Raw genomic sequence first — 27,830 nt, 5'->3', positions numbered from 1 at the left:
CAGCCTGTGGTTTCCACACGCCATGTGGATTTCACCAAAAATTCGCATTTACTTGGGGCAGGGCCACAAGAGTTTTGCGAAGAGCTAACAAAAGCTCCAAGGTTTTTGGGCAGAGCCCTGGCAAAGCAAGGCTGCTGGTGAGTAACCCCAAGAAGTGTGCACAACCTCTGCCCTCCCCATCCTCCCCTTTCCAAATACTCTCCCTCTAAAGAGCCACATGCAACCTTCCAGTTTGAACATTTTAATTATAAAGTTACAAAACATCATGGTTCTTTATACACATTTTGCATGAAAATAATGTAATAAAATGCAAAGCCATGTTTATACACATCTTCAGCTATCTTTCCATACTCATTACCTTTTGGTGATTCAAACCAGAAACCATTTTAATTTAAATCTCAAGAAAAAAACTTTAGGCATATAAACAGCCCAAAATATTAAAAGAAAAAGCAGAGGGGTCGATATTAGGATATTTTTGTGCTTGGATACTTCAAAACAGGTTTGTTTCCAAAACTCTTATTTTGGTCAGCCTGAATGAAAAGGTGCTTTAGAAATAAAAACTGAGTCTCCAGGGTAAACTGAGGCATGCACTCAGGAGTGTGTGTGTGGATGGGAGTGAAGCGTGGATCACAGAGGGCATGTCCTTCCAGTGCCAGTGATATCTCGGTATCATAAAGCAGGTCCAGGTGTCCTTAGGGCGAGAATGGAGAATTCTCTGCAACAGAGGCCCATTCCAGCGGTCTCTTCGGCAGACACTCACTTAGTCATGAGGGTAATCTGGCTGGACTGCGTGTCATTCTGCTAAAGGCTAGGCCCGGATTGGGCTGCCTGGGCTAGCATCCTCTTTATCCCCTCCCTGCTCCTTGTGTGTCCTCTCCAAAGCGGCCCACTCTGATGGGCACCCTGTTCCTTAGTCGAGGGAAACACAAGTAGCTGGGCTTCCCGCTAGCCCTCCAAGTAAACTCTGTGGTTGTCAGGCAGTGGGAGCCAATACCAACAACAGCTCCTCTGTCACCCATGTCCTTTTCAAGAAGGGGGAGGGCTGTCAAGGAGAAGGAGTGGCAAGCGTCCAGGGTGTTGGGTGAGGGCCAAAGAGAAAGAACCTGTTGTTACACTCCTTACTTCCCCCACTGTTGCTGAGGGGCTTGTGAAAGGAACAGCACTTCTGACTGCAGCCTGCTATTCCAGGGGCCCAGACAGAGGGCAAAGAGCCAGCCACAGCAGGGCACGGATAAAGGGCTGTTCAGCTGAGCTACCGACAGATGACTGTCTGTTAGACTCGGGGCAGGTGGATGGATGGTCCTAGTGTCCTCAAGTCGCCCACCCTCCCGCACGTGCACACATGTGCTCTGGAGCGCTCCCTTTCTCACTCTCCAGATCTCCAGTTAAAGGCCTCTCAGTGCTGGAAATCAGTTCTGAATGGGAAATTTAGATGCCCAGGAGTGGAAAGTGCTGATGATTTGCATATCTATCACCAGAGAGCCCTGAAAAGAGTAAAACGTGGTTTACAATAGGGGGAAGAAATACATAGCATGTTTCTCAGTTCAAGAGAGGAAAAGTCTTTGCTTGACCAGAGATGGGACTCTTTCCAAGCTCTCTGAACTGACTGTAGTTTTCTCCTGAAATTCAAGTCAGAGACAAAAAACAAAAGCAAATTATAGCCTTCAGGAACCCTCAGAAACATTTCCACAAACTAGTCCGTGATTATTTTTGTAGGCGCGTAGAAAATATAGAATTTGTGTAGAGGGAAATTAGAAAGGAATGTTCTTTGTCTCTGATAGGAAAAGCACACACGTGGGCAAGTTGGGCAAGTGTCCACAGGCTCTTTTCAGAAATTTCGTAAGATGACAGTCCTCAGAAGACAACAGTGAGGTAGCTCAGAGTTTTCAGACAGGGTCTTCTTAAGATAAATGCTCCTTATACAGTTCTCCCTGGGGCACTGCTGTTACAGGGATTGTGGTCACCACCTGATTTTGAAACACAAATCTTTTGATTCTTTCAAATACCCAGAGGAAGATAAGTAGGATACTGACATACTGGATCCAAGCAAACTTTATCATTTCCCAGAATCCTGGTAGATAAGTACAAACAGTTAAGGAATCACAGATGACATTTTCTAAGGAAATGTTAAACCAAAGGGTTAGTTTAGACAGAAAATGGCAAAAATGTTTCAAATACCCTTAAGATAAAAGAGATAATAAAAGATTATTAAGATATAAATATGGATGATTCTGATCTAGAAGAATTACTCAAGAAGAAATATGAACAGGAAATGAATATTTTTTCCTGTATGAACTGCAGACAGACAGTCATTTGCGTGGGGGCTACAAATGCAGCAATTTCCAGTCTGAGGCTTCCCACATCTGTTCCTTCCTGGGACAACTGAGGAATCCTTTCCTTTTTTGAAACCCAGCTACTGTTGGCCCTTTAACAGAAAGGATATGAGATGACTTCCATGGGGTATCGGATGACAGCATTAATCACAAATGGAGCTTCTGCAGCCCTTCCCACCAGCCAGATGGGGTTGGGGTCAGTCAGGATGGTGGTTACTGCAACACAATGGGGAGTTAATCCATGAACACTCTCTTCGGCAATAAAATATTGAGGGTTATAAAAATACTCTGACCTCTCAGGCAAATTCTGCACTTCAGAACTCATAGCAAAGAAATAATTCAAAAGGAAAGAGAAACTGAATGTTCAAAGTTGCTCACATATTATTTGTTAAAATACTTGTTAAAATAAGTTAAAAACTTGGAAACAGTCTATGTGTTCTACAATTGTTGAACGGCTAAGCAAAAGAATACTATGCTACCTCTGAAAAGAAAACCAATTAGAACTTTGTAGCAGTGTGGGAAAATATTTATATTACAAAGTACAAAAGAGAAGACAGATCATAAAGTGTCTCTAAACTATGATAGGAGCTGGGACTTCCCTTGTGGTCCAGTGGGGAGGACTCCGTGCTCCCAATGCAGGGGGCCTGGGTTAGATCCCTGGTCGGGGAACTAGATCCCACATGCATGCCGCAACTAAGAAGTCCACGTGCTGCAACTAAAAAAAAAAAAAAAAAAGATCCTGCATGCAGCAATTAAGACCCAGTGCAGCCAAAATAAATAAATAATAAACTATGATAGAAGCTGTATAAAAAAATCTACACATGTACAAAGACTGGAAGGAATTAAGAAAGAAAAGTTGATTTGTAGATAAACGTTTTTCTGTTCTAAAATTCTTTATTTTTGGAATAACGCTGCTAGGGTATTACATAAAATCAGAAAGAAATACTGGAATTGCAGTCCCCTCACTTGTTAAATGTCTCTGTATAGTATCTATGATGTCTGGTTGCCAAGTAATGCTTTAGATGCCTTTAGAGAAAACCTCAGACCACCAACCAGCCAGATGTGCTGAGTCAAGCACACACTCAGGGACAGCCTGAGAGCCCACCTCTTGAAAGGGATGGATACCCTCGGCCTTCCAGCTAGAACCTTGGGTGCTTTCTCCTACTGCAGCTGCTGACATGGGGTGAGTCATGCACAGTCCCTATTTCCATCTGAAAACTATGGACAGCAACTTGTCTTTGGCTTCTTTTACAGGTATGGTGTGGGGAGGAACTCACATATCTATACATATAAACCCATCAAGTCAGCGGTGGGATACATATGGCAGTTAACTGGCACCAACCTGCCAGACCATAGGAGCAGTGGAGGGGATGGTTAGCGTGTGGGTCTTTAGATCAGGCGAAAAAGGACAAACCCTGAGCAACCTGTTCACCTTCCATAACTGAGCATTCACTGTTTTGTTTTTAATAAATAAATGTATTTATTTATTTATGGCTGTATTGGGTCTTCATTGCTGTGCAAGGGCTCTCTCTAGTTGCAGCGAGCAGGGGATATTCTCCGTTGTGGTGTGTTGGCTTCTCATTGTGGTGGCTTCTCTTGTTGCGGAGCATGGGCTCTAGGCGCGAGAGCTTCAGTAGTTGTGGCACACAGGCTCAGTAGTTGTGGCTTGCAGGCTCTAGAGCGCAGGCTCAGTAGTTGTGGCACACGGGCTTAGTTGCTCCGCCGCATGTGGGATCTTCCCAGATCAGGGCTCAAACCCGTGTCCCCTGCATTTGCAGGCGGATCCTTAACCACTGCGTCACCAGGGAAGTCCCAAGCATTCACTGGTTTTGATACTTTCATATGACGTGGGCTCTAATTCTGTTTCTCTCCAATAACGCCATTAACCTGCAAAGTCCTTGAGAAGCAGCTGAATGAACTCTCCCCATGACTCACCGTTCCTCTCCTGATAGGCAGCAACAATGTGTGTGAGGTCGTAGTCATGGGCAAAAGGGCTGGTCCCGTTGATTACAGATACCTGGGATTCGACAGGAGGATGTGATGTGAGCACCCAAGCGGCTTCCCCTCTTGTTTTTCCTGGTGTTTTTTTTGTTTGTTTTTCGGTACGCGGGCCTCTCACTGTTGTGGCCTCTCCCGTTGCGGAGCACAGGCTCCGGACGCACAGGCTCAGCGGCCATGGCTCACGGGCCAGCCGCTCTGCGGCATGTGGGATCTTCCAGGACCGGGGCACGAACCCGTGTCCCCTGCATCGGCAGGCGGACTCTCAACCACTGCGCCACCAGGGAAGCCCTCCCCTCTTGTTTTTCTACCCTCCTGCCCACCCAGGCTGACCTCAGAGACAACCCTCTTTTGCTTGGTGGCCCATTCCAGTATTGATAATCTTTTCTTCAAGGATGAATGAACTCCTTTGCAACAATTTAAGTCATTTACTCTCAGTCTTTCTTTTTGTAGGGATGGAAACAAGGGGTCAATATCCACCTTTTACACCTTCTACACGTTAAAAGCTATTTATAAAATACCCCTTTCTATTCCAATGGGAGAAATGATTAATTTTTTTTAAGAGACCACATTTTCAACTTCTTTGTCTTTTTCTTGCTCTTGCCTGGATTCTCTCTAATTGATCTCTTTGAAATACAGAGATGGAAATAGGATAAAGCGCAAACAGTAAGCACATAATCCTTTGAAGAAAAGAAAGATCTGCCCTCTAATATCATATTCCTGTTGACATAATGTAATATACAAACCTTCAAATAAAAAGTGCTACATTAAGTTTATATCTGATAGTCTCCTCCTTTTTAAAATACGCATGTTGGGACTTCCTTGGTGGCGCAGTGGTTAAGAGTCCACCTGCCAATGCAGGGGACATAGGTTCGAGCCCTGGTTCAGGAAGATCCCACACACCGTGGAGCAACTAAGCCTGTGTGCCACAACTACTGAGCCTGCACTCTAGAGCCCGCGAGCCACAACTACTGAAGCCCGCATGCCTAGAGCCTGTGCTCCACAACAAGAGAAGCCACAGCAATGAGAAGCCTGCGTACCGCAACGAAGAGTAGCCCCTGCTCACCGCAACTAGAGAAAGCCCGCGTGCAGCAACAAAGACCCAAAGCAGCCAAAAATAAATTAATTAAAACAAAACAAAACAAAATGTATGTTGATTATAGCTAGGTGACCACGAATCCCAATTTATCTGGAACAGTCCTGGCTTATGCCTATAACAAATGATAACATCTCATATTCATTTTCTAAAGTAGCCCAGCCAGGGACTTCCCTGGTGGTCCAGTGGTTAAGACTCCGTGCTCCCAACACAGGGGACCTGGGTTCAGGTCAGGGAACTAGATCTCGCATGCTGCAACTAAAAAAAAGATCCCGCATACCACACCAAAGATCCCACACGTGGCAACAAAGATCCCTTGTGCTGCAACTAAGACCCAGTGCAGCCAAATAAATAAATACTAAAAAAAAAAAAAAAAAAAAAAAAGTAGCCCAGCCCAACTTATACAGGCCTCCCTGTGATAATGTAAAGGTTAGTAAAAAGTGATCAGATGCATGAGTTCTGGCCTCAGAGAGACAATTCATGGCTCCGTTACTTTCAAGCTGTGGGACTTTGGGAAAATTAATCAATCCCTGTAAGCTCCAGTTTCCTCATGTGTGAGATGAGAGTTCATTCTCACATCAACTCTGAGTGCTTACAATGCAGCAGGCACTGTTTCAAGCGCTGGGGTGAGAGAAGACAGAAGACGGCAGCGCTTTTACCACTGAGGGAGATGGCAAATGAACAAACTGAAAACCTCTCTTTCATATTTCGGGTGGAGGTAAGGGGAGTAAACCTGGGTGAGGAATGATGGAGGGACAGGTAAATGTTCTTTAGAAGGAGTGCCAGGGAAGGACTGTACTCAGGAGCTTTGAACAGGGACCAGAATGGGGCAATAGGATAAGCAACCTAGAAAGGAGCATAGGGGGACAATGAAAGGACCAGCGGCTGGAGAGCAGGGAAGTTGCAAGAGAAGGCATCTCATGAGGTTGCTGTAATGATTAAATGAGATAACACATTTAAACCTCTTAACTCAGGCTGGCATGTTATATGCTTAACAAATTGTGGTTAGTATTCTTTTTCTTTTCTTCTTCTTTTTTTAAAATAAATTTATTTATTTATTTATTTAGGCTGCATTGGGTCTTTGTTGTTGCGCGCGGGCTTTCTCTAGTTGCCAGGAGCAGGGGTTACTCTTCGTTGCGGTGTGCAGGCATCTCATTGCGCTGGCTTCTCTTGTTGTGGAGCGCAGGCTTCAATAGCTGTGGCACTCAGGCTCAGTAGTTGTGGCTCGTGGGCTCTAGAGCACAGGCTCAGTAGTTGTGGTGCACGGGCTTAGTTGCTTTGCGGCATGTGGGATCTTCCTGGACCAGGGCTCGAACCCGTGTCCCCTGCATTGGCAGGCGGACTCTCAACCACTGCCCCACCAGGGAAGTCCCAGTATTCTTTTTCAAATATTTTACATGAACTGAAAAAGATCAACTGAAATAAATACACCGTGTGTGTGTGCCCACGTGTGCGCGCACCCAAAAACTATAAGCAATTCCATTCTTAAAAACGAAGACATATTCTTTTCCTCTCTTTTTACATGTAAATACAGGGGTATCTGTCTCCATATTTTAAAATAACTCATGGTAAGAATTCCTCAGAAATCCTTTTCTATGCTACCCACAAAGACATGCTATTTCCAACGTTCCTTTCTCCCTCTTCAAAGAACTTGACAAACAGTAACATACAAGGACTTCCCTGGCAGTCCAGTGGTTAAGACGCCACGCGTCCAATGCACGGGGCATGGGCTCGATCCCTGGTCCAGGAACTAAGATCCCACATGTTGCGTGGTGCGGCCAAAAAAAAAACCCCAACACACACACACACACACACACACACACACACACACACACACACAACAGTAACATACAGAAAGAAAAGAGATGGACAGTAAGCAATATCCTTACGTTGTACCGAACATCTAGGCCACGATGGCTTAGGGGCTGCTTCTGCTGCAGCCTCAGGTCTCCGTTCACATATAACTGGGACCCTGGAACAGCGAAGGAGGATTGGAAGAACGCCATGCTCTGCATCACGAATGTCGACATCCTCTGAAGTCATTAGAAGGAGAGACAGTATCAATTTCGGCCAGATCCAAGGGGCTCTGGGTTCTAAGTGTCACCTGTCTGTAGTTGAAGCCTAGCCATCCCTCCTATGCCTCACTCAGCCATGCAGGAAGCACTCTGCCCAGAACCCTCTGACCTATTAATAGCTCATGTAAATTAATGTGACCTCAATGAAAAACATTCAAATTTAACTTCTGCAGTGAAATCCCAAACGACACCTCTGAAAAGTCTTCTGCAGTGTGGGTTTTCCCAGAAATCAGACAGGGGGCTCTGTTCTATTGAAAGACAAAAGGGAGAGGACTCACGTGCAGTTGGTAGGAGAAAGTCAAGATGAGCTGCACACCAAGAATGTGCTCCGTGGACTGCAGGGGAAGCTCCAGTTTAAAATGTAACATGTCCATTTTCCCATCCTGGTTCCTGTCTTCTTCTCTAGTCTAGGAAAGCCAAAACAGGCCAGTGACCTCGCTCCTTAATAAGTCTGGGAGGAATCCATCTCACTGTTGGACGTACACAGTGACTCATAGTTCTGCCACACAGAGGCATTATCTTCCTCACCGGAAGAAAAGAGAAAAAGGGACTTCCCTGGTGGCACAGTGGTTAAAAATCCACCTGTCAATGCAGGGGACATGGGTTTGAGCCCTGGACCGGGAAGATCCCACATGCCGCAGAGCAACTAAGCCCGTGCACCACAACTACTGAGACTGCGTTCTTGAGCCCGCGAGCCACAACTACTGAGCCCGTGTGCCGCAACTACTGCAGCCCGCATGCCTAGAGCCTGTGCTCCACAACAAACAGAAGCCACCGCAATGAGAAGCCCGCACACCACAACAAAGAGTAGCCCCCGCTCGCCGCAACTAGAGAAAGCCCGCACACAGCAATGAAGACCCAACGCAGCCAATAAATAAATAAATTTATTTTTTAAAAAAAAAGAAAGAAAAGAAAAGAGAAAAATACATAGGTATAAGTGGATCAATCGTGGTGAAAGAGACACATATGCATGGCCCCTAAACTGCATACTTGGGCTTCTCAAATGTTCTAGGGCCAAACTGAAGAAGACCTGGAAGTGGCAGTAACGACAGTGTGAACATCTGGATGCATTGTTCTTTTTCAGTTGCCTCATTTGCTTTTTTGGTTTTATTGCTGGTGTTTTCTTTCCTTTTTAGAAACATGCCTGAGTTTGTACGGAACGTTTAAATAGCATATCAAAACAGACTTCTACTTCTCTAGAAGTCAACTTTTAAAACAGAAAAGAAAGAATCCTAATCATTATGCATTCCCCAAACAGACTCAGCAGAAAAACACCAAGCTCTATTTATATATTCTTTAACCACAGTGCTTTGATTCAGATTCTCAGTGTTGGACTGATGTCAGGACTTTATAGCCTAGTGCATCTTTTAGTACCAATGAATACAATGAAAAAGAAAGCTAAGTAAAATCAGTGAGGCATTAAAATCACACAGGTACTTTATAAATTACGGCCATGAAAGTAGGGAAGGGACCTCCCTGGCGGTCCAGTGGTTAAGAATCCGCCTTCCAATGCAGGGGACGTGGGTTTGATCCCTGGTTGGGAAACTAAGATCCCACATGCCACGGGGCAACTAAGTCCTCGGGCCGCAACTCCTGAGCCCGCACACCACAACTAGAGAGAAGCCCCAGTGCTGCAACTAAGACCCGATGCAGCCAAAAATAAATAAATAAATACTAAAAAAAAAAAAAAAAAAAAAAAAAGTAGGGAAAACAGAGATCCAAGGAGGGAAAAACACAAATCACAGATCCTTTAAAAACACCAGAATCCAGTCTCACCTCATAGTGACCCTAAAATGACTAGCAGGAAAGACTCACTGAAATGTGATCACTGGTGACATGATTCCTTGCCACAACTCGGGATCTTGTTACTACAACTGATCCTTTTCCACTGTAGGTTCCCAGAAGGATTCTGCTATGGGGTATCAGCATTCCCATCTGAATTCCCCATGTACTGATTCATTTGGTTTTCCACCATATCTTTATGTGGGGGAAGAGATTCTTTGTTCTTTTTCAGGCTAGTAAGGTCGTTTGAGATGGAGATATCTCAGTTTTCAGAACCTTTCAATCATTTCTTTCCTTCTAGACAATAATGTCCTTAACCTAGGCCTTGTTATAGAGAAACCTACCCTCTCTGTTCTGTTGGATACTATTTTCTCTGTCCTGTTACATCAGCTTTGCCGGTGTAGGCGAGGGATATCTGTTACCATGGCTGACGATCAGGTTACCGAGGCAATTATGTATTAGCAATTATGAGTAGGATGGAAAAGAGTCTGTGAATTCACAGGCTTGTCTTCCTGTGAATTTGTTTCAGTTGGTATCTGGGAAGATTTGGAAAACAAATCAGGTTAACTCTCTGTAGTGGATCCATGGCTTTTCTGGATCTTTAGGGTTGGATAGGAAGACAAAGATCAACAACTTGCAAGAGAGGAGAGTGACCAGGAGGGAAATGCCGGAAGAATCCAGATTCTAACACAGTCTGAGAGGGAGAGAAACACGTTTCATTTGACCTTTACAATAAGGCGAAGGTAAGCAGAGCAAGTACTATCCCCATTGTACATATGAGAAAACCAAGGCTCAGAGAGATTAAGGGATTTATGGAGTATGGCTACTATTGGTAAAGACAGGATATGAAACCACATCTTTGACTTCAAATCTGATCCTCTTTCCAGGACTAAAATGTCCAGACTTAAACTCAAGGAGAAGATGTCGGTTAAGAAAGATCTTTTTGCAAGAAGCCAGCACACTTTTACGCCATGTTCACAGAGGACAGAGATCCAGCACAGCACCATAATTGGTGTCTACTTGTTAAATCCATTCATTAACCTGTCAAATATTTCCTTTTCCTTTTTTTTTTTAACATTTATTTATTTGGCTGTGCTGGGTCTTAGTTACGGCACGTGAGATCTTTTTTTACTTGTGGCACACGGGATCTAGTTCACTGTCCAGGGATCAAACCCAGGCCCCCTGCACTGGGAACGTGGAGTCTTAACCACTGGACCACCAGGGAAGTCCCAACCTGTCAAATATTTTCTGAGGGCCTACTATGTGCCAGGCATTGCTTCAGGTTCTGGGAATATAATGGCAAACAAAATGGACAAAGTCCCCACCCTAATGGAGCTTACATTCCCAGCCAGGGAGGCAGAAAGTAAATCAACAAACAGATATGTGCCCAGGTAGTGCTAAGTGTCACAAAGAAAAATGAAGCAAACTAAAATTAGAGAATGACCAGGACAGAACAAAAATTTTTATACAAAGTATTCAGGAATACCTGACTGTCCGAGAAGTCAGGTGAAGTGAGGTGATAAGACATATAAATGTCTTGGGGAAGAGTGATCCAAGCTAATAAAGCACACATACTCTGGGTGAAAGCGGGTCAGTGTTGTGAGGCCAGTGCAGCTGAGCAGAGTGCATGAGCTGGAGACAGTGGAAGATGAGGGCCCAGACAGGCCCATGGGGATGAGTGATGGTGCAAATGGTGCATCTCCCACAGAGGACCTGTCACCAATTAAGACTCTCGCTCCCTTGGGGCTGGCAAGGTGAGTTATATCGCTGTGCTATCACTTGGACCACTGATGGAATCAATTAGCTAATTCCATTTACTTCAAACCAAGCTTAACACAAAATGCAACAGCTACAAAGGCAGGTGTTCAATGAGCTAATACTTTTTTTTAAACATTTAAAAAATATTTATTTATTTATTTTTGGCTGTGTTGGGTCTTTGTTGCTGCACATAGTTGCGGCGAGCAGGGGCTACCCTTTGTTGTGGTCCGTGGGCTTCTCATTGCGGAATACGGGCTCTAGGCGTGCAGGCTTCAGTAGTTGTGGCGCACAGGCTTAGTTGCTCCGAGGCCTGTGGGATGTTCCCGGACCCGTGCTTGAACCCATTTCCCCTGCATTGGCAAGTGGATTCTTAACCACTGCGCCACCAGGGAAGTCCCCTCAATGAGCTAATACTTCTTTAACACAAGTTTAGGATTAGTAACTAAAATCCAATGGGTGTGTCTGGCTAAGAGAATTCATAAATCACACCATCACCTTATTTCTATAAGCTATATGTGCAATTTGGAGCAATTTTTGTATCCACGGTTCATCCTGTCTCGTCCCTCTGCACACCCCAGGAGAGAAGTACTATTACTAGTAATAATTAGCAATAGTTAGAGAGGTAGGTACTGTCATCCTCTTTATATAATTACTTTGAGGCCAAGAGAGGGTATGGAACCCAATGACAGAACTGGGGTTAGAACTTAAGTTTACTGACTCCTGATTCTATAATAGCCCATAAGAACCCTAATTTCAAAGATTTCTGGAGTTAAAACAGGTAATCCTTTACAGATATGTGTGAAATCAATACTAACATACTAGATAGGATAAATACAGGCATCCTTGGATTTAGTCAATGCCCATCAGTCCACCTGTATCAATCAGGGTCCAATCAGGAAGGAAGAAATGAAAATAAACAGTTATTTTAACAGGGGAATATAGTATAGGGGATAACTAATAACACAGGCATTAGTGGACTAAAAAAGCAAACAGGGAACACTTTTTGCAGGATAACTACCTAGGGCCGGAGAAGAAAAGGAAGAGGCTGGCGTTACCTCAAGGAGCTAGGACTCAGACCTCAAAAGGGGAGTGCTGTCAGCTGGTACTGGTACCTTTGGAGCTAGGATGAAGAACCCATGAGGGAATCAATAAGGCAGGAGGAAAGATGTACTCCTTGCTGTTTGCATCACCCCAGCAATGGTTCTTCACCCTGGTTGCAATTTCTGGTCTTCTGCCACTCCCAGAACAAGGCTCACCATGCCTCCTACTGGCAGAATCTAACAGGGAGCCAGTAGGCAGAGGAAAATGTGGTTTTCAGTATCTCAGCATGAGCATCACAAAGGAGAGTATAGGAGGGTAGGTTTGGAGCTGAGACAAGACCTAATAACCAGCACAGCATCTGACAGTAAGAGTAGCTGTATATTTAACTAGTGCCATTGTTTCCACAGTGCCTTGACTTGCAACATTTTTCTCATCAGGGATTCTACAGTATTTGATAGTTTGCTGGAATTTTATTTGGCTCCTGTTTGTTTTCATATCTTTTATTCTCTAGAGTCATACTCTTTTTTTTTTCTTTTTTTTTTTTTTGCTGTGCCACGTGCCTTGCAGGGTATTAGTTCCCTGACCAGGAATCAAACCCAGCTCCTGGCAGTGAAAGCACAGAGTCCTAACCACTGGACCACCAGGGAATTCCCTAGAGTCATATTCTTTTACTGAAGGTTAATTTCCTAGTTTATACCAGTGTCCACTTTACCATATACTTGTCATCATTGGGGTTTCCCATTTTTTCTTTTTAAGCTGATAGTACTCTTTGACACCAGTCTTTGGGTCTCCAGCAAAGTAGGAACTACTACTCCATGTCTCCTAGACATATAAAATCCTTGCTACCTGTATTTCAATTAACCTAAGATACCATTAATTATAAAATGTACCAATATTTTATATACCAGTAAGAAAGCAAAAATATTTCCAATTAAACTATGACACAATGCTTTCTAATCACTAAGGGTATTTATGTTATACTTATTGAAAGAGCTTTTAGATTTAGGCATATTAATATCAGATATCCTATTTATGCACATAGAAAAATATATGCAAAATAAATTGATCCAGGGATTCTTAAAACTTCTTTACATCATGATTCTTTGAATCATTTTCTGACTCAGTATTATCCATACTTTTCTATGCAAGTTTGTCCTTTGTGCCATGAAGCACACTGGTGCTTTTTTACAGCATTTAAAAAACATTCACTAAGGGAACTAAAATTCACTGGTCTGGGTTCATAAGCAGGCTTTAAAATTCTGTGGAGTTATCCTACTATTAAGTGCCTCTTGAACCTTCCCTTACCTGCTTATCACTTGGTTCTTAGGGTTAAAATGTTTTATTATTGTCTCTGGGGTTTTCTTTCAAGTTGCTGATGTCCCTTCTGCAAGTTTTGGTGCTGGTACTTTTGAGTTTTCATATGTAGTCAATGAGGACTAGCCAAGCCTGTCTTCTTGACAACAGCTATTGTTAAGATACCACTGACAGGGCTTCCCTAGTGGCGCAGTGGTTGGGAGTCCGCCTGCCGGTGCAGGGGACGCGGGTCGTGCCCCGGTCCGGGAGGATCCCACGTGCCGCTGAGCGGCTGGGCCCGTGAGCCATGGCCGCTGAGCCAAAGAAGATACCACTGACAGGCAGACACATTCTGATTTCGGAGAGGAGAAAAAACATGTCTCGGACACACAATACTCTCCACTCATCTTCTTGCATCCTCTTGTAGTCTTCAGCCCCCATATTCTCTGGGTCACACATGCTTAAAGAACCAAGTCAGGCTCATTGAGGAAAAAGGTCACTCCGTGCTTTTTTTCTTCTTTCATTAGAAACAAGAAACTTGACTTTTAAAGCATTAAAAGCATAGGGACTTTAGAGACGCTGTCCAAAGTGAGCTGACTAAAGCAGAAACAAAGCCGTTTCTGACTTCTAAGGCATTTTCCCAAATTAGCACCCGCAAAGCCACCTCCAAGCATTTGGTCAAACTTTTTTTTTTTTTTGCGGTACGCGGGCCTCTCACTGTTGTGGCCTCTCCCGTTGCGGAGCACAGGCTCCGGACGCGCAGGCTCAGCGGCCATGGCTCACGGGCCCAGCCGCTCCGCGGCATGTGGGATCCTCCCGGACCAGGGCACGAACCCGTGTCCCTGCATCGGCAGGCAGACTCCCAACCACTGCGCCACCAGCGAGGCCCTCATTTGGTCAAACTTTGACCTAAAACCACTGCTTCCTTGGCTCTCTGGGCAGTTTCTTGGACAGGTCGTAGTCAGTCTAGCTTTATGTTCAGAGTTAGAAGAGTATTTTGCTGCACTAGGGTTAAGAGTATAAGACACAAAAGAAGAAACCTTGGGGACTTCCCTGGTGGTCCAGTGGGTAAGACTCTGCGCTCCCAATGCAGGGGGCCAGGGTTTGATCCCTGGTGGGAGAACTTGATCCTGCATGAATGCCTCAACTAAAAAAAAAAGATCCTGTGTGTCACAACTAAGACCCGGAGCAGCCTAAATAAATAAAAATAAATCTTAAAAAAACCCCAAGAAACCCTTGAGCTGTAGTCCTGACTGCTTAGCTGAGAGCTAGAAACTGTCACTTAGCTCTGAGTCTCGTTCTCTTCATCTGTAAAATGGGGGTATAACCTCTACCTCACAAGGTTACTGTGAGGCTTAAAGAGATAATATATGTAAAATATCAATGGCTAACACTTTACTAAGTGATTGTTAAAGGCCAAGTATCACATACAGGAATTTAAATGTATTATCTAATGATGAAATGCTTAGCATATGCCAGAGGCATGGTAAATCAATAGCAATTTCAATTTTATTCATTTATTTGGCCGTGCTGTGGGGCTTGTGGAATCTTAGTTCCCAGACCAGGGATCTAGTCAGTGAAAGGACGAAGTCCTAACCTGGAAATTCCCAATAGCAATTTTTATTACTATGGCTTGTAAGCATATCACCAGGATATCACCAACCTGCTTTTAAAAAAATTTAGACATAATTCACATACCATAAAATTCACCCTTTTGCTACAATTCAGTAGATTTTAGTATATTCACAAAGTTGTATGACTATCACCACTGATTCCAATTTCAAAACATTTTCATCAGCCCCCAAAGAAACCACATACCCATCCCCACTAGCAGTCACTACCCATCTCTCCTCTCCACCAATTAATTCCCCAAGTTCCTAATCTTCCCTAATCTACCTTCTGTCTCTACAGATTTGTCTATTCTGGACATGTCATCTAAATGGAATCATACAACATGTGCTGTTTTGTGGTTGAATTCTTTTACTTAGCAAAAAGGTTCATCCATGTTGTAGCACACATCATGACTCCATTCCTTTTTGTGGTTGGGTAATATTCTATTGTACGGATATAACATATTTTGTTATCCATTCACTCACTGATGGACGTTTGGGTTGTTTGGACTTTTTTTTTGAATTGTTATTGCTCTTATGAATGAGGCTGCTATGAACATTTGTGCACAAGTTTCTGTGTACACATGTGTCCTCAATTTTGGGGGGTACACATATGCCTAGGAGTAGGGATGCTGGGACACAGGATAACTCTATGTTTTTTTCTTTAGTTTGGAAAGAAAATCACTTTATTCTAATTAATTCACAAACAAAAGCTTGTTTAAGAGGCCAAACATCCGCCCAGCCCCAAACTCAATACCATCTCATGAGCTTCTACATGGTGAGAATACCCTCTTCCTCTGCAATTCTGAAGCACAAAAGCTATTAATGATCGAGGAGAGGCTTAACTGGTGGCTTCATACTTTATATCTTCACTATCAATTATATTTTTAATGCTAAATCAACATGGTCATGAGAGATGATTTCTCATGTCTTCAGTTGGAACTTCTTGATGAAGCTAACCCGTTCGCCAATTTGCACTGTTTCAGCACCTCACTGAAACCTTCACAAAGCTTAAGGTCACCCTGGTTCAGTGCACACTCCAAAAACTATTTCACCTGAAAAAAGCATGGGCCATTCTGCTGCTGCTGTGCCCGCTGGGTTCCCTGAGGCTCCCGGTAAGTGACGTCAGGCCTTGAGGGCTCAGCATTACTTCCTCTACTGAAGCCACCAGGGAGGGCATGACCCAGAGTGTGGCCGACGCTGGCTGCAGTGGTTGCCGTCTAGGCCATCAGACCTGGCTGCCGGGGAGCAGCAGCAGGGGAGCCAACAGCAGACGGTGGGGCCGCTGCTGGTGGCTGAGCTGCGGGCGTTGGCCTGGGCACAATTCTCATCTGAGGGGTCCGGCTGGCTGGAGGGGCCACGCCGAAAGCGCAGCTTCGGCTTCCAGAGGAATCTTAAATGCGCGGCGAAGCGGGGACTAGAAGAGCGAGGATAACTCTATGCTTAACTTTTTGAGGAACTGCCAACTATTTTCCAAAGTAACTGTGGCATTTTATATACTTACCTGCTTTTAAAATTTTACTGGTTTTTTGGTTTGCTTTTGTTTTACACGGCGGTTTCTAAATTTTTCCTTTAAAAATTGTTGTCATTGTAATTTTAAAATCTTGAATATGTATTACATTCCCATGTTACAAAATTATAATGGTACAAAAGGCTATGTAGTGAAAAATTTCTCTCCCACCTTAACCTCAGCCACCTAGTTCCTTCCCCAGAGCAATCAATGTTGTCAGTTTCTTTTGAATTCTTCCAGAGATAGCTGAAGCATGCATGTGTGTGTATGTAAATACACACATTCGTATATTTTGGGTTTTTTTTTCCTATTTTTATACAAATGGAAGCATATTATATATAATTTTTGTTTTTTACACTTATCAGTTTCTCTTGGAGGTAATTCCACATCAATAGATATAAATCCAACTTCATTTAAAAAAAAAAAAGCTACGTAACATTCCACTAGGTAGATGTAACAACTTTTTAAATGAGTCTTCTATTGCTACATAGGTTGTTTACCATTTTTTTTAAATTTATTTATTTTATTTATTTATTTTTCGCTGCACTGGGTCTTCGTTGCTGCGCGTGGGTTTTTCTCTAGGTGTGGCGAGCGGGGGTTACTCTTTGCTGTGGTGCTTGGGCTTCTTATTGCAGTGGCTTCTCTTTTTGCAGAGCACGGGTTCTGGGCGTGTGGGCTTCCGTAGCTGTGGCACTCGGGCTCAGTAGTTGTGGCTCGCGGGCTCTAGAGAGCAGGCTCAGTAGTTGTGGCGCACGGGCTTAGTTGCTCCGCGGCATGTGGGATCTTCCCAGACCAGGGCTTGAACCCGTGTCCCCTTCATTGGCAGGCAGATGCTTAACCACTGCACCACCAGGGGAGCCCTGTTTACCATCTTTTGATGCTACAGACAATGCTGCAATGAGCAACTTTTTACATAAGTCATTTCACATGTGTGCACAAACCTTAGGATACCTTACTAGAAGTAGAAACAGGCACATGAATTGGTAATTTTGACATATATGGACAAACAAATATGGTCCTTAAAAGGGTTTTATCAATCTATACTCCCACCAGAGATATACAGGAGTGTATGCACAATTCCCTACATCTTGCTCACCGTGCTACGAAACTTCAATTTTTGCCTATTTGATAGATAAAAATGATATCTCAATTATTCTTAATTTGCATCTAATTACGAGCACGATTTCATATGTTTAAGAGTTATGTGTTGAGAAATACAATACTGCCTGCCACATCAGTAAACAAAGGATGTCACAGTCATTAGCGATTACACCCACGCTGATGGTGAGCTGGCGAGCCCTGAGGGAACTCAGGACAGAAACAAAAATACCTGCCATCTAGCAGCCATCAGACTGCAGCCACTCCCCATGGTGCACCCTGAGGAAATTCAGGATGTGAAAACACAGGATACTGGCCCCAGACAGCTGAGGTGCATATCAAAGGAATGATTTCAGTGAGCCCAAACTCTAGCATCTTCCCATACATAGCAAAGCGCTAAATTCCTTAACTTGAGATCTAGTTTTCTTTTACTAACAGTAATCTTTTGTTCCTACTACCTGCCCTTTGTTGCAAAACTCCTGTATATCCTACCTCACCTCCTTGGAGCAGTTTTCTCAGGGTTACTAGAGATGCTGCCTCCTAGGCTTGAAGTCCTCAGTATGTCTGCCTAATAAAACATAACTCTCAACTTTTAGGCTGTGCATATGTTTTTTTAGTTCACAGTGTGTTTTGTCTTCTATAAACTGTTCATATTTTGTCCATTTTTTTACTAGGTAGTTGGTCTTTTAATTATAGATCTGTAGGCACTTTATGTTAGGAAAATTAGCCCTTTACAAGTGATACAAATAGTAAAACTTTTTTCCTTGTTGTCATTTGTGTTTTGGCTTTGCTTATGGTTTTCACCAGGCCAATGATTTTTTAAATTATATACTTGCATTTATCAAAAAAGTTTCTTTCATGCCTTCTAAATTTTACGTCATACTTAGAGTTTTAAAAGCTTTCACTCTTGGGGGCTTCCCTGGTGGGGCAGTGGTTGAGAGTCCGCCTACCGATGCAAGGGGACACGGGTTCGTGCCCCGGTCCGGGAAGATTCCACATGCCGCAGAGCGGCTGGGCCCGTGAGCCATGGCCACTGAGCCTGCGCGTCTGGAGCCTGTGCTCCGCAACGGGAGAGGCCACAACAGTGAGAGGCCCGCGTACCGCAAAAAAAACAAAAAACAAAAAACAAAACAAACAAAAAAGCTTTCACTCATTTGTTTCAGTACTTTTATGATTTTGAATTTAATTTTGATCTATCTGGACTTTAATTCTGCTGTACAGTCTCTGAGGACTAGCTCCATCTTTACGCACTGATTTAAAATGCCACCTTTGTCATATTAGGGTCCATTTCCATACTTTTTATATAATTCCCCAAACCACACTACTTTACTTATTAGAGCTTTAAGGTATAGTTTAATATCTGGTAGACCTCTTTCCCTTGTATTGATATTATCCTTTTTCTCCTAGAATTTTTGCTTACTTTTTTTCTGTACTTCCTTTATATCTTCTAACTATTTATTTGTATCTCATGATTTCAAACTATTCTCAAACCAAGAGCTCAGCCAGCAAGGAAGCAAATAATTTACTGAGAAAGACTGTAGACAAGGTCATAAATTACTTATAGAGGCTTAGAATGGAGAGAAAAAAAAGACTAAGAAAAAGGAGCTTTGGCTTTATGTTTTACAGTATAAAATTGCCCAGTATTAAAGAGGATTGATAGCTCTGGACACCATAAAAACAGGAGGTAGTCTTGGCTTCACAAAATCGCAACACACACACACCAGAAGTAGGGGGTTGGTGGGCAGTGCTCTCAAGGGAGTGGTTTCTGGTTACAGAGATAAGAGGCTAACTAGCAATCCAACTGGGAAGCCAACCCAGGTCATGGTGGATGAACAAGTGAAAAGAACACATGAATAAAACCTAATGCTGTATCCTTGTTTTCATGATTATTTTAAGTTTTCATGATTATTTCTTAGACTCAAGTAACCAGAAAGTATGACAGATAGGAATAAACAAAGGTAAAAAAAAAATTTCTACCAAAAATTTAAAAGATAAGGAATGCTAACCTAAAGTAAAACTAACAAGTTAATTTTTTGTGTGTTTGTAATACAAACAAGAACAACAACCTTTGTTTCCACTTTTGGAAAGGAAACACAGGTGGAACAGAAGTACACTGGGTTTACAGGGAAAAGGAAACGTACCTCGATGCTGGACTCTCCCCCGCAGTCACCTTTCCCCAGAGGCATTATAATCTCAAATGAGATTTGAGATTATAAAAATGGGCAATATGTCATGATTAGGGAGGAGCTGCGAAAATAAATTTGTCTCTACTCCACTTCTATTTTTAAATAAATTTAAAAGACCTGATCATTTAAAGAATCAAAGTGTTCAACAATGTTTGTTACAAAAACCTGCAGGCTTCCACCCACAGGGCAACTAATTTTGCCTCATTTACCTTATTATTTAGAAATGTATCTCCATGTCTTTACACAACCTTGGCATTGGCTGGCTCTTCTCAACTTCCATTTCAGGCATCCTCTATTGTCTTCCCACAAGGAGGGATGATTTAGTTTTCTTTCCCCCTCCCTTCCAGCCATCACTGCCGCCTTCCCATCCCCCCAGTAGCGTTAAAGTCTTATTCCGGTTAGTTAACATTCAGTGTTCACCAAATTATGATATGTAAATCCTATTCATAACTCTGATTGCTTTTCCTTACTTTTATTTTTCTGGAGTTAATAATTATTTTATTTGCTTGCTTAGTTTTCTATGTATTTATACAATTTCAACAAACAGCTTCTATTCCAATTCCTCACAATTTGATGTCTAAAGGTGTATGACTTATTCAAAATCTTGTTCACTGCAGTATTCTACTAGTGAAAAAGTAAAAGCAAATAAAAAATCCACCAACAGGCAACTGTTAAATCCACTGCAGTTTTCCATATCATGAAATACTTTGCAGACCTTAAAACGAAGGTTTAACAAGTATTGATACATGTACCAAACTGAGCCTTTAATTTTATGTCATTATACGTACCTGTAACTCTTTAATATTTTACAATGAGCATGCATTTTTATAGTCAGGAAAAAAAAGGACATTTAAAGTAATCATAAAAATAATCGGAATCATATTTTGTTTGCGGTTCATATGACCAATCAGATTTTAAAATTTTTGTCATTTTGTTTAGTTGCTGGGCAAAAAGTCAATTTTTTTTTTCCGCTGCAGAAATTTGACTGTAGGCCAATCATCTCACAGATGTCTAAAGAGATTCAACTTTGGAAGAAGGAAATCCAGATTTTTCCTACTTCTAAAGGAAAATGTTTTCAGAAAATGAGTGTAAAGGGGGTGACTGTATAGGAAGCCCTCACTTATCTTGAACCAGATACTAGATTACAGACAGTAAAATGCTTCATTTTCATCCCAGACAGCGGCAGGATGCAGCGGCATCTAAGGAGGCGAGCCCAGGGAGGCGGGCCTGGGCCAGCAGCACATTCTGCGGAGGTTGCTTAACCAACCAGCATGTTGGCTTCCGCGTGTCAGTCTGCCTAAAAATGCCTGACCTTTCCGTTCCTACCGAGTGCTGATGCACTACTGCAGCTGCACGACGGGGTAATTAACTAGACCACCACTCGGCCTTCACGACTCACAAGGCAACTTTCGCGACCACCCTTCCATTAGGAAGGGGCAGGCCCACGGAAATGACGGGGTCGGACACAGGTTGCCCCCCAGGCTTCTAGCCTCTGTATAGGTCACAGACGCTGACAGCTGTAGCTAACTTTATTGGGGTGGTGGACGGCTTGGAGAAGTCGAATGAAACAACAAATTTGCTCCCCAGGAAATTAAACATAAGCTCGGGTCAGTGAACTTGTGCACAGAACTTCCCGTGGGTTCGTGACTCCCTCAGACACAAGCCGGGCTCCCCCGGACACAGGGGCCGGGGCTCCGGCCGCGGCGCGCCCTCCCACCCCTTCCCCCATCCCCACCGCAGCCCAGTACCAGCGGGCGGCTGGGCCCAGGCGGGAACCACGCACCGAAACGAGCGGGACGCGCAGGTGATCCCCCTGCAGCCGGTTGAAGGCGGGAAACGTGCTCCAGGCTAGGAAACCACCGTGCTCGGGTCCTAGCAAGGCCACGAGCAGCACCTGGTGCTGGAAGCGCACGGTCGGCTGCTCCTCATAGCTGCTCCGTTTCAGCCAAAACCCTGAGGTAAAAAGGGCGGGAGGCGGAGGGGCCGAGGTCAGGGAAGCCGGCGCGGTCGCCGCGGAGAGCCGCGTCGCGCACCGGCCGGGGCGCAGGCTCACCGTGGCTCCGGAAGGCCACCAGCAGCGGCGGGATGTACGTGAGCGCGGCGGACAGCATCAGGAACAGCGCGGCCTTAGAGCAGAGCCCCGCGCGGTAGCCCCGCTCCACTGGGTGAGAGAAGAGCTCGTAGAGCGCCATGAGGGCAGCGGTGAGTCGGGCCAAGAGCTCGGGATTCCTCGGCGGTTCCAGAGATTCGACAAACTTTGGCTTCTCCTGGTTGCCATAGCCTTGGTCTCCACGGCAACCGACGGGGCAGGGAAAGGAACCAATAGCAAGGAGACGGGCTTCGGCAGGGGTGGGGCTAACGGGGCGGTGCCCGCAACTGAAGTGTAGTCGTCGCTTTACGCATTACTTGCGCTTTCCCAAAGGCGGATTGTTTCTGTGTACCAAAGTCGTAGCCATCGCCTGTGTTAACATTTTTGTAAAATAAGATTTTCATAAATGTTGACATAAAGTAAATACTTGCATATGTGTCATCTGTTAATCCCCAATATGGTTCATTGTGTACTTAAGTCCAACCAGTCACAGCACACCCTACATTGGAGGAAAACACAGAGAACATAAATGTGGCCGTGGTCCTGGACCTGATCCTGCGCCAAGACCAAACCATGTCTCTCTGTCTCCAAACTTTCTATCGCTTTCATTATACTCCATAGCCGGACAGAAACAGGACACAAATCTCCCTGCTCTTCGAGAGAGAGAAAGGATAATTACTATATAGCTCTGCTATACTTTGTTACCTTAATTGGGCACAAGCTTGGCTACCTGTTTTAGGGGAAGCTATGCTCCTCTCCAAAGATAATGTTGGAGTATCACTTAATTGAATGCTTTCCCCCCACTCCACCCGCCCCCTAGTATTTCGAACATGGCAGAAGGAATTTTTTTTAACATGGTCAATAGCCAAGTTCTTCATCAAAAGGATCACATTGCAGTTCCAAGAGATAGTGTGAGGTTTGTGCTCAGAATGGAGTCCAGTAGTAGATGCTCCTATTTTGAAGGCAACCTAGAAGGATTTTTTCCTTCTAGTTTTATTGAGGTTTTAATTGACATACAGCACTGTATAAGTTTATGGTGTACAGCATAATGATTTGAGTTACATCATGAAATGGTTACCACAATAAGTTTAGTGAATATTGCTTATCTCATATAGATTAAAAATTAAATAGAAAAAATTTTTTTCCTTCTGATAAGAACTCCTAGGATTTACTCTTTCATATATAACATAGAGCAGTGCTAATTATATTTATCATGTTGTACATTACATCCCTAGTACTTATTTATCTTATAACTGTAAGTTTGTACCTTTTGACTTCCTTCATCCAATTCCCCCCTCCCTCCACCTTGCCTCTGATAACCACAAATCTGATCTCTTTTTTATGAGTTTGTTTTTGAAGTATAATTGACCTACAACACTATGTAAGTTCCTGTTACACAACGTAGTGTTTCAATATTTCTATACATTTCAAAATGATCACCATGATAAGTTTAGTCACCATAACCTAGAAGTGGGTTTCAGATGAAGAGAACAGCCGAGATCCTAACAACACAGAAAGAGGTCAAGATGTCCCATAAGGGGAAACTATCCAGGGCCCTTACCACAGTCCAAGGTGACAATGTAATCAGCCATGTCATTTTTTGACATATCTGGTCCATTACCACTCATTTTTGCTTTAAAGCTTTTCTGGGGTGGCAACACAGCTCTTAAATACAACAACTGTTAGACTTAAATCTATGTTATGATTCTGCCATTATACTGTACTTATGCTTTAAGTGAATGTCTTTCATTTATTTAAATAACCAGGAGACCTCCCTAGTGGTCCAGAGGTTAAGACTGCACTCCCAATGCCGGTGACTGGGGTTCAATCCCTGGTCGGGGAACTAGATCCCGTGTGCATGCTGCAACTAAGAGTTCACATGCCGCAACTAAGAAGCCCACACACCGCAACTAAGAAGTCCACATGCCTCAACTAATGATCCTGCATGCGGCAACTAAAGATGCTACAAGGAAGCTCCCGAGTGCCGCAACTAAGACCCAGTGCAGCCAAGATAAAAAATAAATATTTAAAAAAACCCATTAAAATAAAATTTAGAATAGATGGTTCTGATGTTGCTTCTTGAGGGTGGCTCTGCTGTGAGGAAGGAGGTGTTTGCCTCCAAAGCTCCTTCTTTCAGAAGGAAACACATGCTGTAGCTGGTGTCGGCTTAGTCACTGCTGAAACGGAGGTAACTACTAAGAATTTGGGTGTATGAAGTGCTTCAGCCTCCTCTGAGATGCCATGAGCTTTGCAAAAGTGTTTAATAATAACAGATACTAATATTTACTCTTTGTTCCCCTGATTTGAGGAAACTACTTTTTGTGGTTTTATTTCAATTCTTGACAGAATATTAAATTTTTTTAAATGCTAAAGATTTGTCTATATTGTGTCATTTTCACACATTCTTGACTAAGAACTGATGTCTCAGTTTCCATTTCCATAATTTTCTTGTGTTTTATGCAATTTACCTCCAAGGACAAAGAAAGTCGTTCTCTAAAAACTATGCATTTTAATCATATTTTACGGCTTCCCTGGTGGCGCAGTGGTTAAGAATCTGCCTGCCAATGCAGGGGATACCGGTTCGAGTCCTGGTCCGGGAAGATCCCACACGCCACAGAGAAAAAAGGCCCCTGTGCCACAACTACTGAGCCTGCACTCTTAGAGCCTGTACTCTGCAAGAGAAGCCACAGCAATGACAAGCCTGCGCACAGCAACCAAGAGTATCCCCTGCTAGCTGCAACTAGAGAAATCCCGCGCACAGCAACGAAGACCCAATGCAACCAAAAATAAATAAATAAAATAAAATTTTAAAAAATCGTATTCTACTCCTTTCTATAAGCGCCCATTCAGGATCTCTTGAATCAGGTTAGAACTCCTGAATGTTTGCTTCAACACTTTCCAATATTTCTTTCACCTTGGCATTTATATCACCAACCCTTTGACTTCCCAGTTCCCTCTTCCAACTCCAGGCTTTGTTTCTATCTGTTAAGGAAAGTTTACACTTTGGAAAATGCACCCTTCTTTCTGAAACATAAAATTCACATTCTCTGTGAAGTCTTTTTTAAAATTTTTATTTATTTATTTAGGCTGCATTGGGTCTTAGTTGCAGCACGTGGGATCTTTAGCTGCAGCATGTGGGCTCATAGTTGCGGCATGCAGACTCCTTAGTTGCAGCATGCATGTGGATCTAGTTCCCCGACCGAGGATTGAACCCAGGCCCCCTACATTGGCAGCGTGGAGTCTTATCCACTGGACCACGAGGGAAGTCCCTCTGTGAAGTCCTTCTTGATAAGCCACACTTGGCTTTGTGTCAGCCCCCATTGTCCTAGCCATCCCTCAGTATCCATGTTCACATACCTTTGAAATTTACTCTCCATGTTTCACAAGTTGGTGAACGTGTAATTGCATATATGTATTATCCTATTTCTCCTTCTGACTCACCTCATCAACTGACAACCCTCTCAAGGAAGAGATCCAGTGTCCTTAGAACATTCAGTAAGCTAAATATAATGACCCAATAGGTAAAGAAGGTGATGCATATCATCAAGGCAGATCAGAGACACCAGTTAGAATGGTGAACTGGAAAAGGACATCAAGAAGGTAGGTAAAGATAGAAGACAGACACTGCACATCATTGAGACCATCAGATGACATACATGCCTGTAAGCTGGTGAGCAGCGGATCTCTCCCCTGAGAAGTGTACTGAGTTCTTCCGGATGCAAGCTGGTGTACACATGCTTTGAACTAGGACTCAATGGCCAGCTCTGTAAAGGGAAGCAGGGGGTCTTCGGTCCAATTTCTATCTCCTTCACTGATTCATTACCAGATGGTGAATAACCATCTTCATTCCTCAGTGTTTAGCTCTATTCGCAAAATAGGTATTTTCATTTTTATACTCACTCTCTAGCGGATCTCTAGTTCGATAGTTTAAATACTTCTCTTCTGAATTTGAGACTCATAGATCCATCTACCTACTCTACATCTTTACTTGGATGTGTCTCTTGGGCATCTTAATATAACCAAAACCAAAGCCTTGCTTTGCCCCCCGCCCCGCTGGCTCCACCCTATTCCAGTACATCAGTACATGGCAACTCCATTCTTCCAAAACCGTGACTTAGACTCATCTCTCATCTCACATTCAATTGACCAGCAAATTTTGTTGGATCTACCTTCAAAATATATCTAGAACACAGCTGCTTCCCACCACCTCCACAGATAACTTCTTGGTCTAAACCAACAAAATCACATACCTGGATTATCACAATAGCCTCTTAACTCTTCCCTTGCTTCCATCCTCAACCCCCTATAGTCTATTGTCTACACAGAAGCTAGCCTGATCACTTAAAAAGGAAAGTCATATCATAACACTTTGTTTTTTTAACATTTTTATTGGAGTATAATTGCTTTACAGTGGTGTGTTAGTTTCTGCTTTATAACAGAGTGAATCAGTTATATATATACATATATTCCCATATCTCTTCCCTCTTGCGTCTCCCTCCCTCTCACCCTCCTTATCTCACCCTTCTAGGTGGTCACAAAGCACCGAGCTGATCTCCCTGTGCTATGTGACTGCTTCCCACTAGCTCTCTATTTTACATTTGGTAGTGTATATATGTCCATATATACACTACCACTCTCTCACTTTGTCCTAGCTTACCCGTCCCCCTCCGCATGTCCTCAAGTCCATTCTCTAGTAGGTCTGCGTCTTTATTCCCATCTTGCCCCTAGGTTCTTCATGCCTGTCACACTTCTTAAAACCCTCCACTGGGACTTCCCTGGTGGTCCAGTGGCTAAAACTCCACGCTCCCAATGCAGGGGGCCTGGGTTCAATCCCTGGTCCGGGAACTAGATCCCACATGCCACAACTAAAGATCCTACATGCCGCAACTAAGACCCGGCGCAGCCAAATAAATAAATACTAACAAACAAAAACAAAAACAAAAACCCTCCACTGACTTCTCATTTCATTCTAAATAAAATCCAAAGTTCTTCAAATGGAATTCAAAGCTCAACTCACTTTTGTTCTAGATCCCTTTGATCTCACCTCCTAACACACACCCTCTTATTTATTCAGCTCCAGCCACAAGGGGTTCCTTCCTGTTCCTAGAATATGCCAAACCACTTTATCTAATATGCATTTGATCCCACACATCACTCTCTAGTCAAGCACCATGCTTTATTTTTCTAAACAGCACCTATCATTACCCAACATATTTTTTTTTGTTTTGTCCCACTAGAATGCAAACTCCGTAAGAGTGCAAGTGTTGTCTGTTCTGTTCACTGCTTACCCCCAACACTTAGAACAGTGCTCCTATATGCAACAACAATAATTTCTAGGTATGAAATTCAAAGGATTTTTCATTTCATTTAAAACAGGCAAGAAACAAACACGGATTTTAGTTGCTCAGACACACAGTCTTAAAATATCAAAAATAATTTCAGAATAAAGCTAGATTCCACAACATCCATCAGGAGTTTCAACTGAGGAAATGATGAATGACAATGTTCAAACAAACAGGCCTGTCAGATGCATCAGAATCACAAGCACGTGGCAAGGATCATGTGTCCCAATTAAGTGAGTATCTTGTTCCGTATTCACCAGCTCATAAACAGATGATGAACCAGAGCAGACTGCCCTGATGACTCTTGGAGGAAGAAAGGAATGACATCACTGGAGACCCTGAAGGCCTGTGCTCAGGCAGATGGCACACACACACACAGCCTAGGCTGTGATTGCTGAACCCTATGCTGAACGGCAAAGAAACCCGTCTCATGACCAGCTATCAGGGGAATTCTCTGAGCCAGACAGTCACCTCTAACTCTTCTGCCAGTTAAGGCGAAGGGGACTCTTTGTGATAAGGGTGATGTTACACTCCTCAAATGCGTAGTTATGATAGCTTTTCTTAAATGCTTATTCAAACATTTATTCGTGAATAAGGGAAGGAAATGGGATTTGTTTAA

At 43.4% G+C, this 27,830-nt stretch overlaps 2 protein-coding genes and 1 pseudogene across 2 annotated transcripts in view; all 3 read right to left on the bottom strand.

The window, feature by feature from the left end:
• The window catches only part of CHST6 (carbohydrate sulfotransferase 6), a 32,704-nt gene extending 25,255 nt beyond the window's left edge, over nucleotides 1-7,449 (bottom strand). The window contains exon 1 of the mRNA XM_033434390.2: nucleotides 7,317-7,449. The gene's annotated coding sequence lies outside the window, so the exon portion shown is untranslated. The remainder of the gene's footprint in view (nucleotides 1-7,316) is intronic.
• On the bottom strand, nucleotides 226-22,072 carry TMEM231 (transmembrane protein 231). The gene is made up of 7 exons (XM_049703706.1): nucleotides 21,834-22,072; nucleotides 21,564-21,733; nucleotides 7,781-7,909; nucleotides 7,317-7,460; nucleotides 4,269-4,350; nucleotides 2,433-2,549; nucleotides 226-2,071 (listed from the first exon to the last, which is right to left on the bottom strand). Coding segments are annotated over exons 1-7 (783 nt in total). The 5' UTR covers nucleotides 21,973-22,072; the 3' UTR covers nucleotides 226-2,069.
• On the bottom strand, nucleotides 13,703-18,835 carry LOC105748150 (coiled-coil-helix-coiled-coil-helix domain-containing protein 2-like; annotated as a pseudogene).
• Nucleotides 22,073-27,830: the final 5,758 nt, after the last annotated feature.

Source organism: Orcinus orca, chromosome 20, assembly GCF_937001465.1.
Source record: "Orcinus orca chromosome 20, mOrcOrc1.1, whole genome shotgun sequence".
Lineage (NCBI taxonomy): Eukaryota > Metazoa > Chordata > Mammalia > Artiodactyla > Delphinidae > Orcinus > Orcinus orca.
Note: the sequence above shows the minus strand (reverse complement) of the source record. Positions and strands in the feature narration are given on the sequence as shown.

What these genes read in the sequence shown, in the direction of transcription:
- TMEM231 (XM_049703706.1), bottom strand. Translation starts at nt 21,972, where the DNA reads ATGGCGCTCTACGAGCTCTTCTCTCACCCAGTGGAGCGGGGCTACCGC. An exon ending in GGTGGCCTTCCGGAGCCACG is followed by an intron (nt 21,734 to 21,833) that starts GTGAGCCTGCGC and finishes TTTTTACCTCAG; the next exon opens with GGTTTTGGCTGAAACGGAGC. An exon ending in TGCGCGTCCCGCTCGTTTCG is followed by an intron (nt 7,910 to 21,563) that starts GTGCGTGGTTCC and finishes TGGCTTTCCTAG; the next exon opens with ACTAGAGAAGAAGACAGGAA.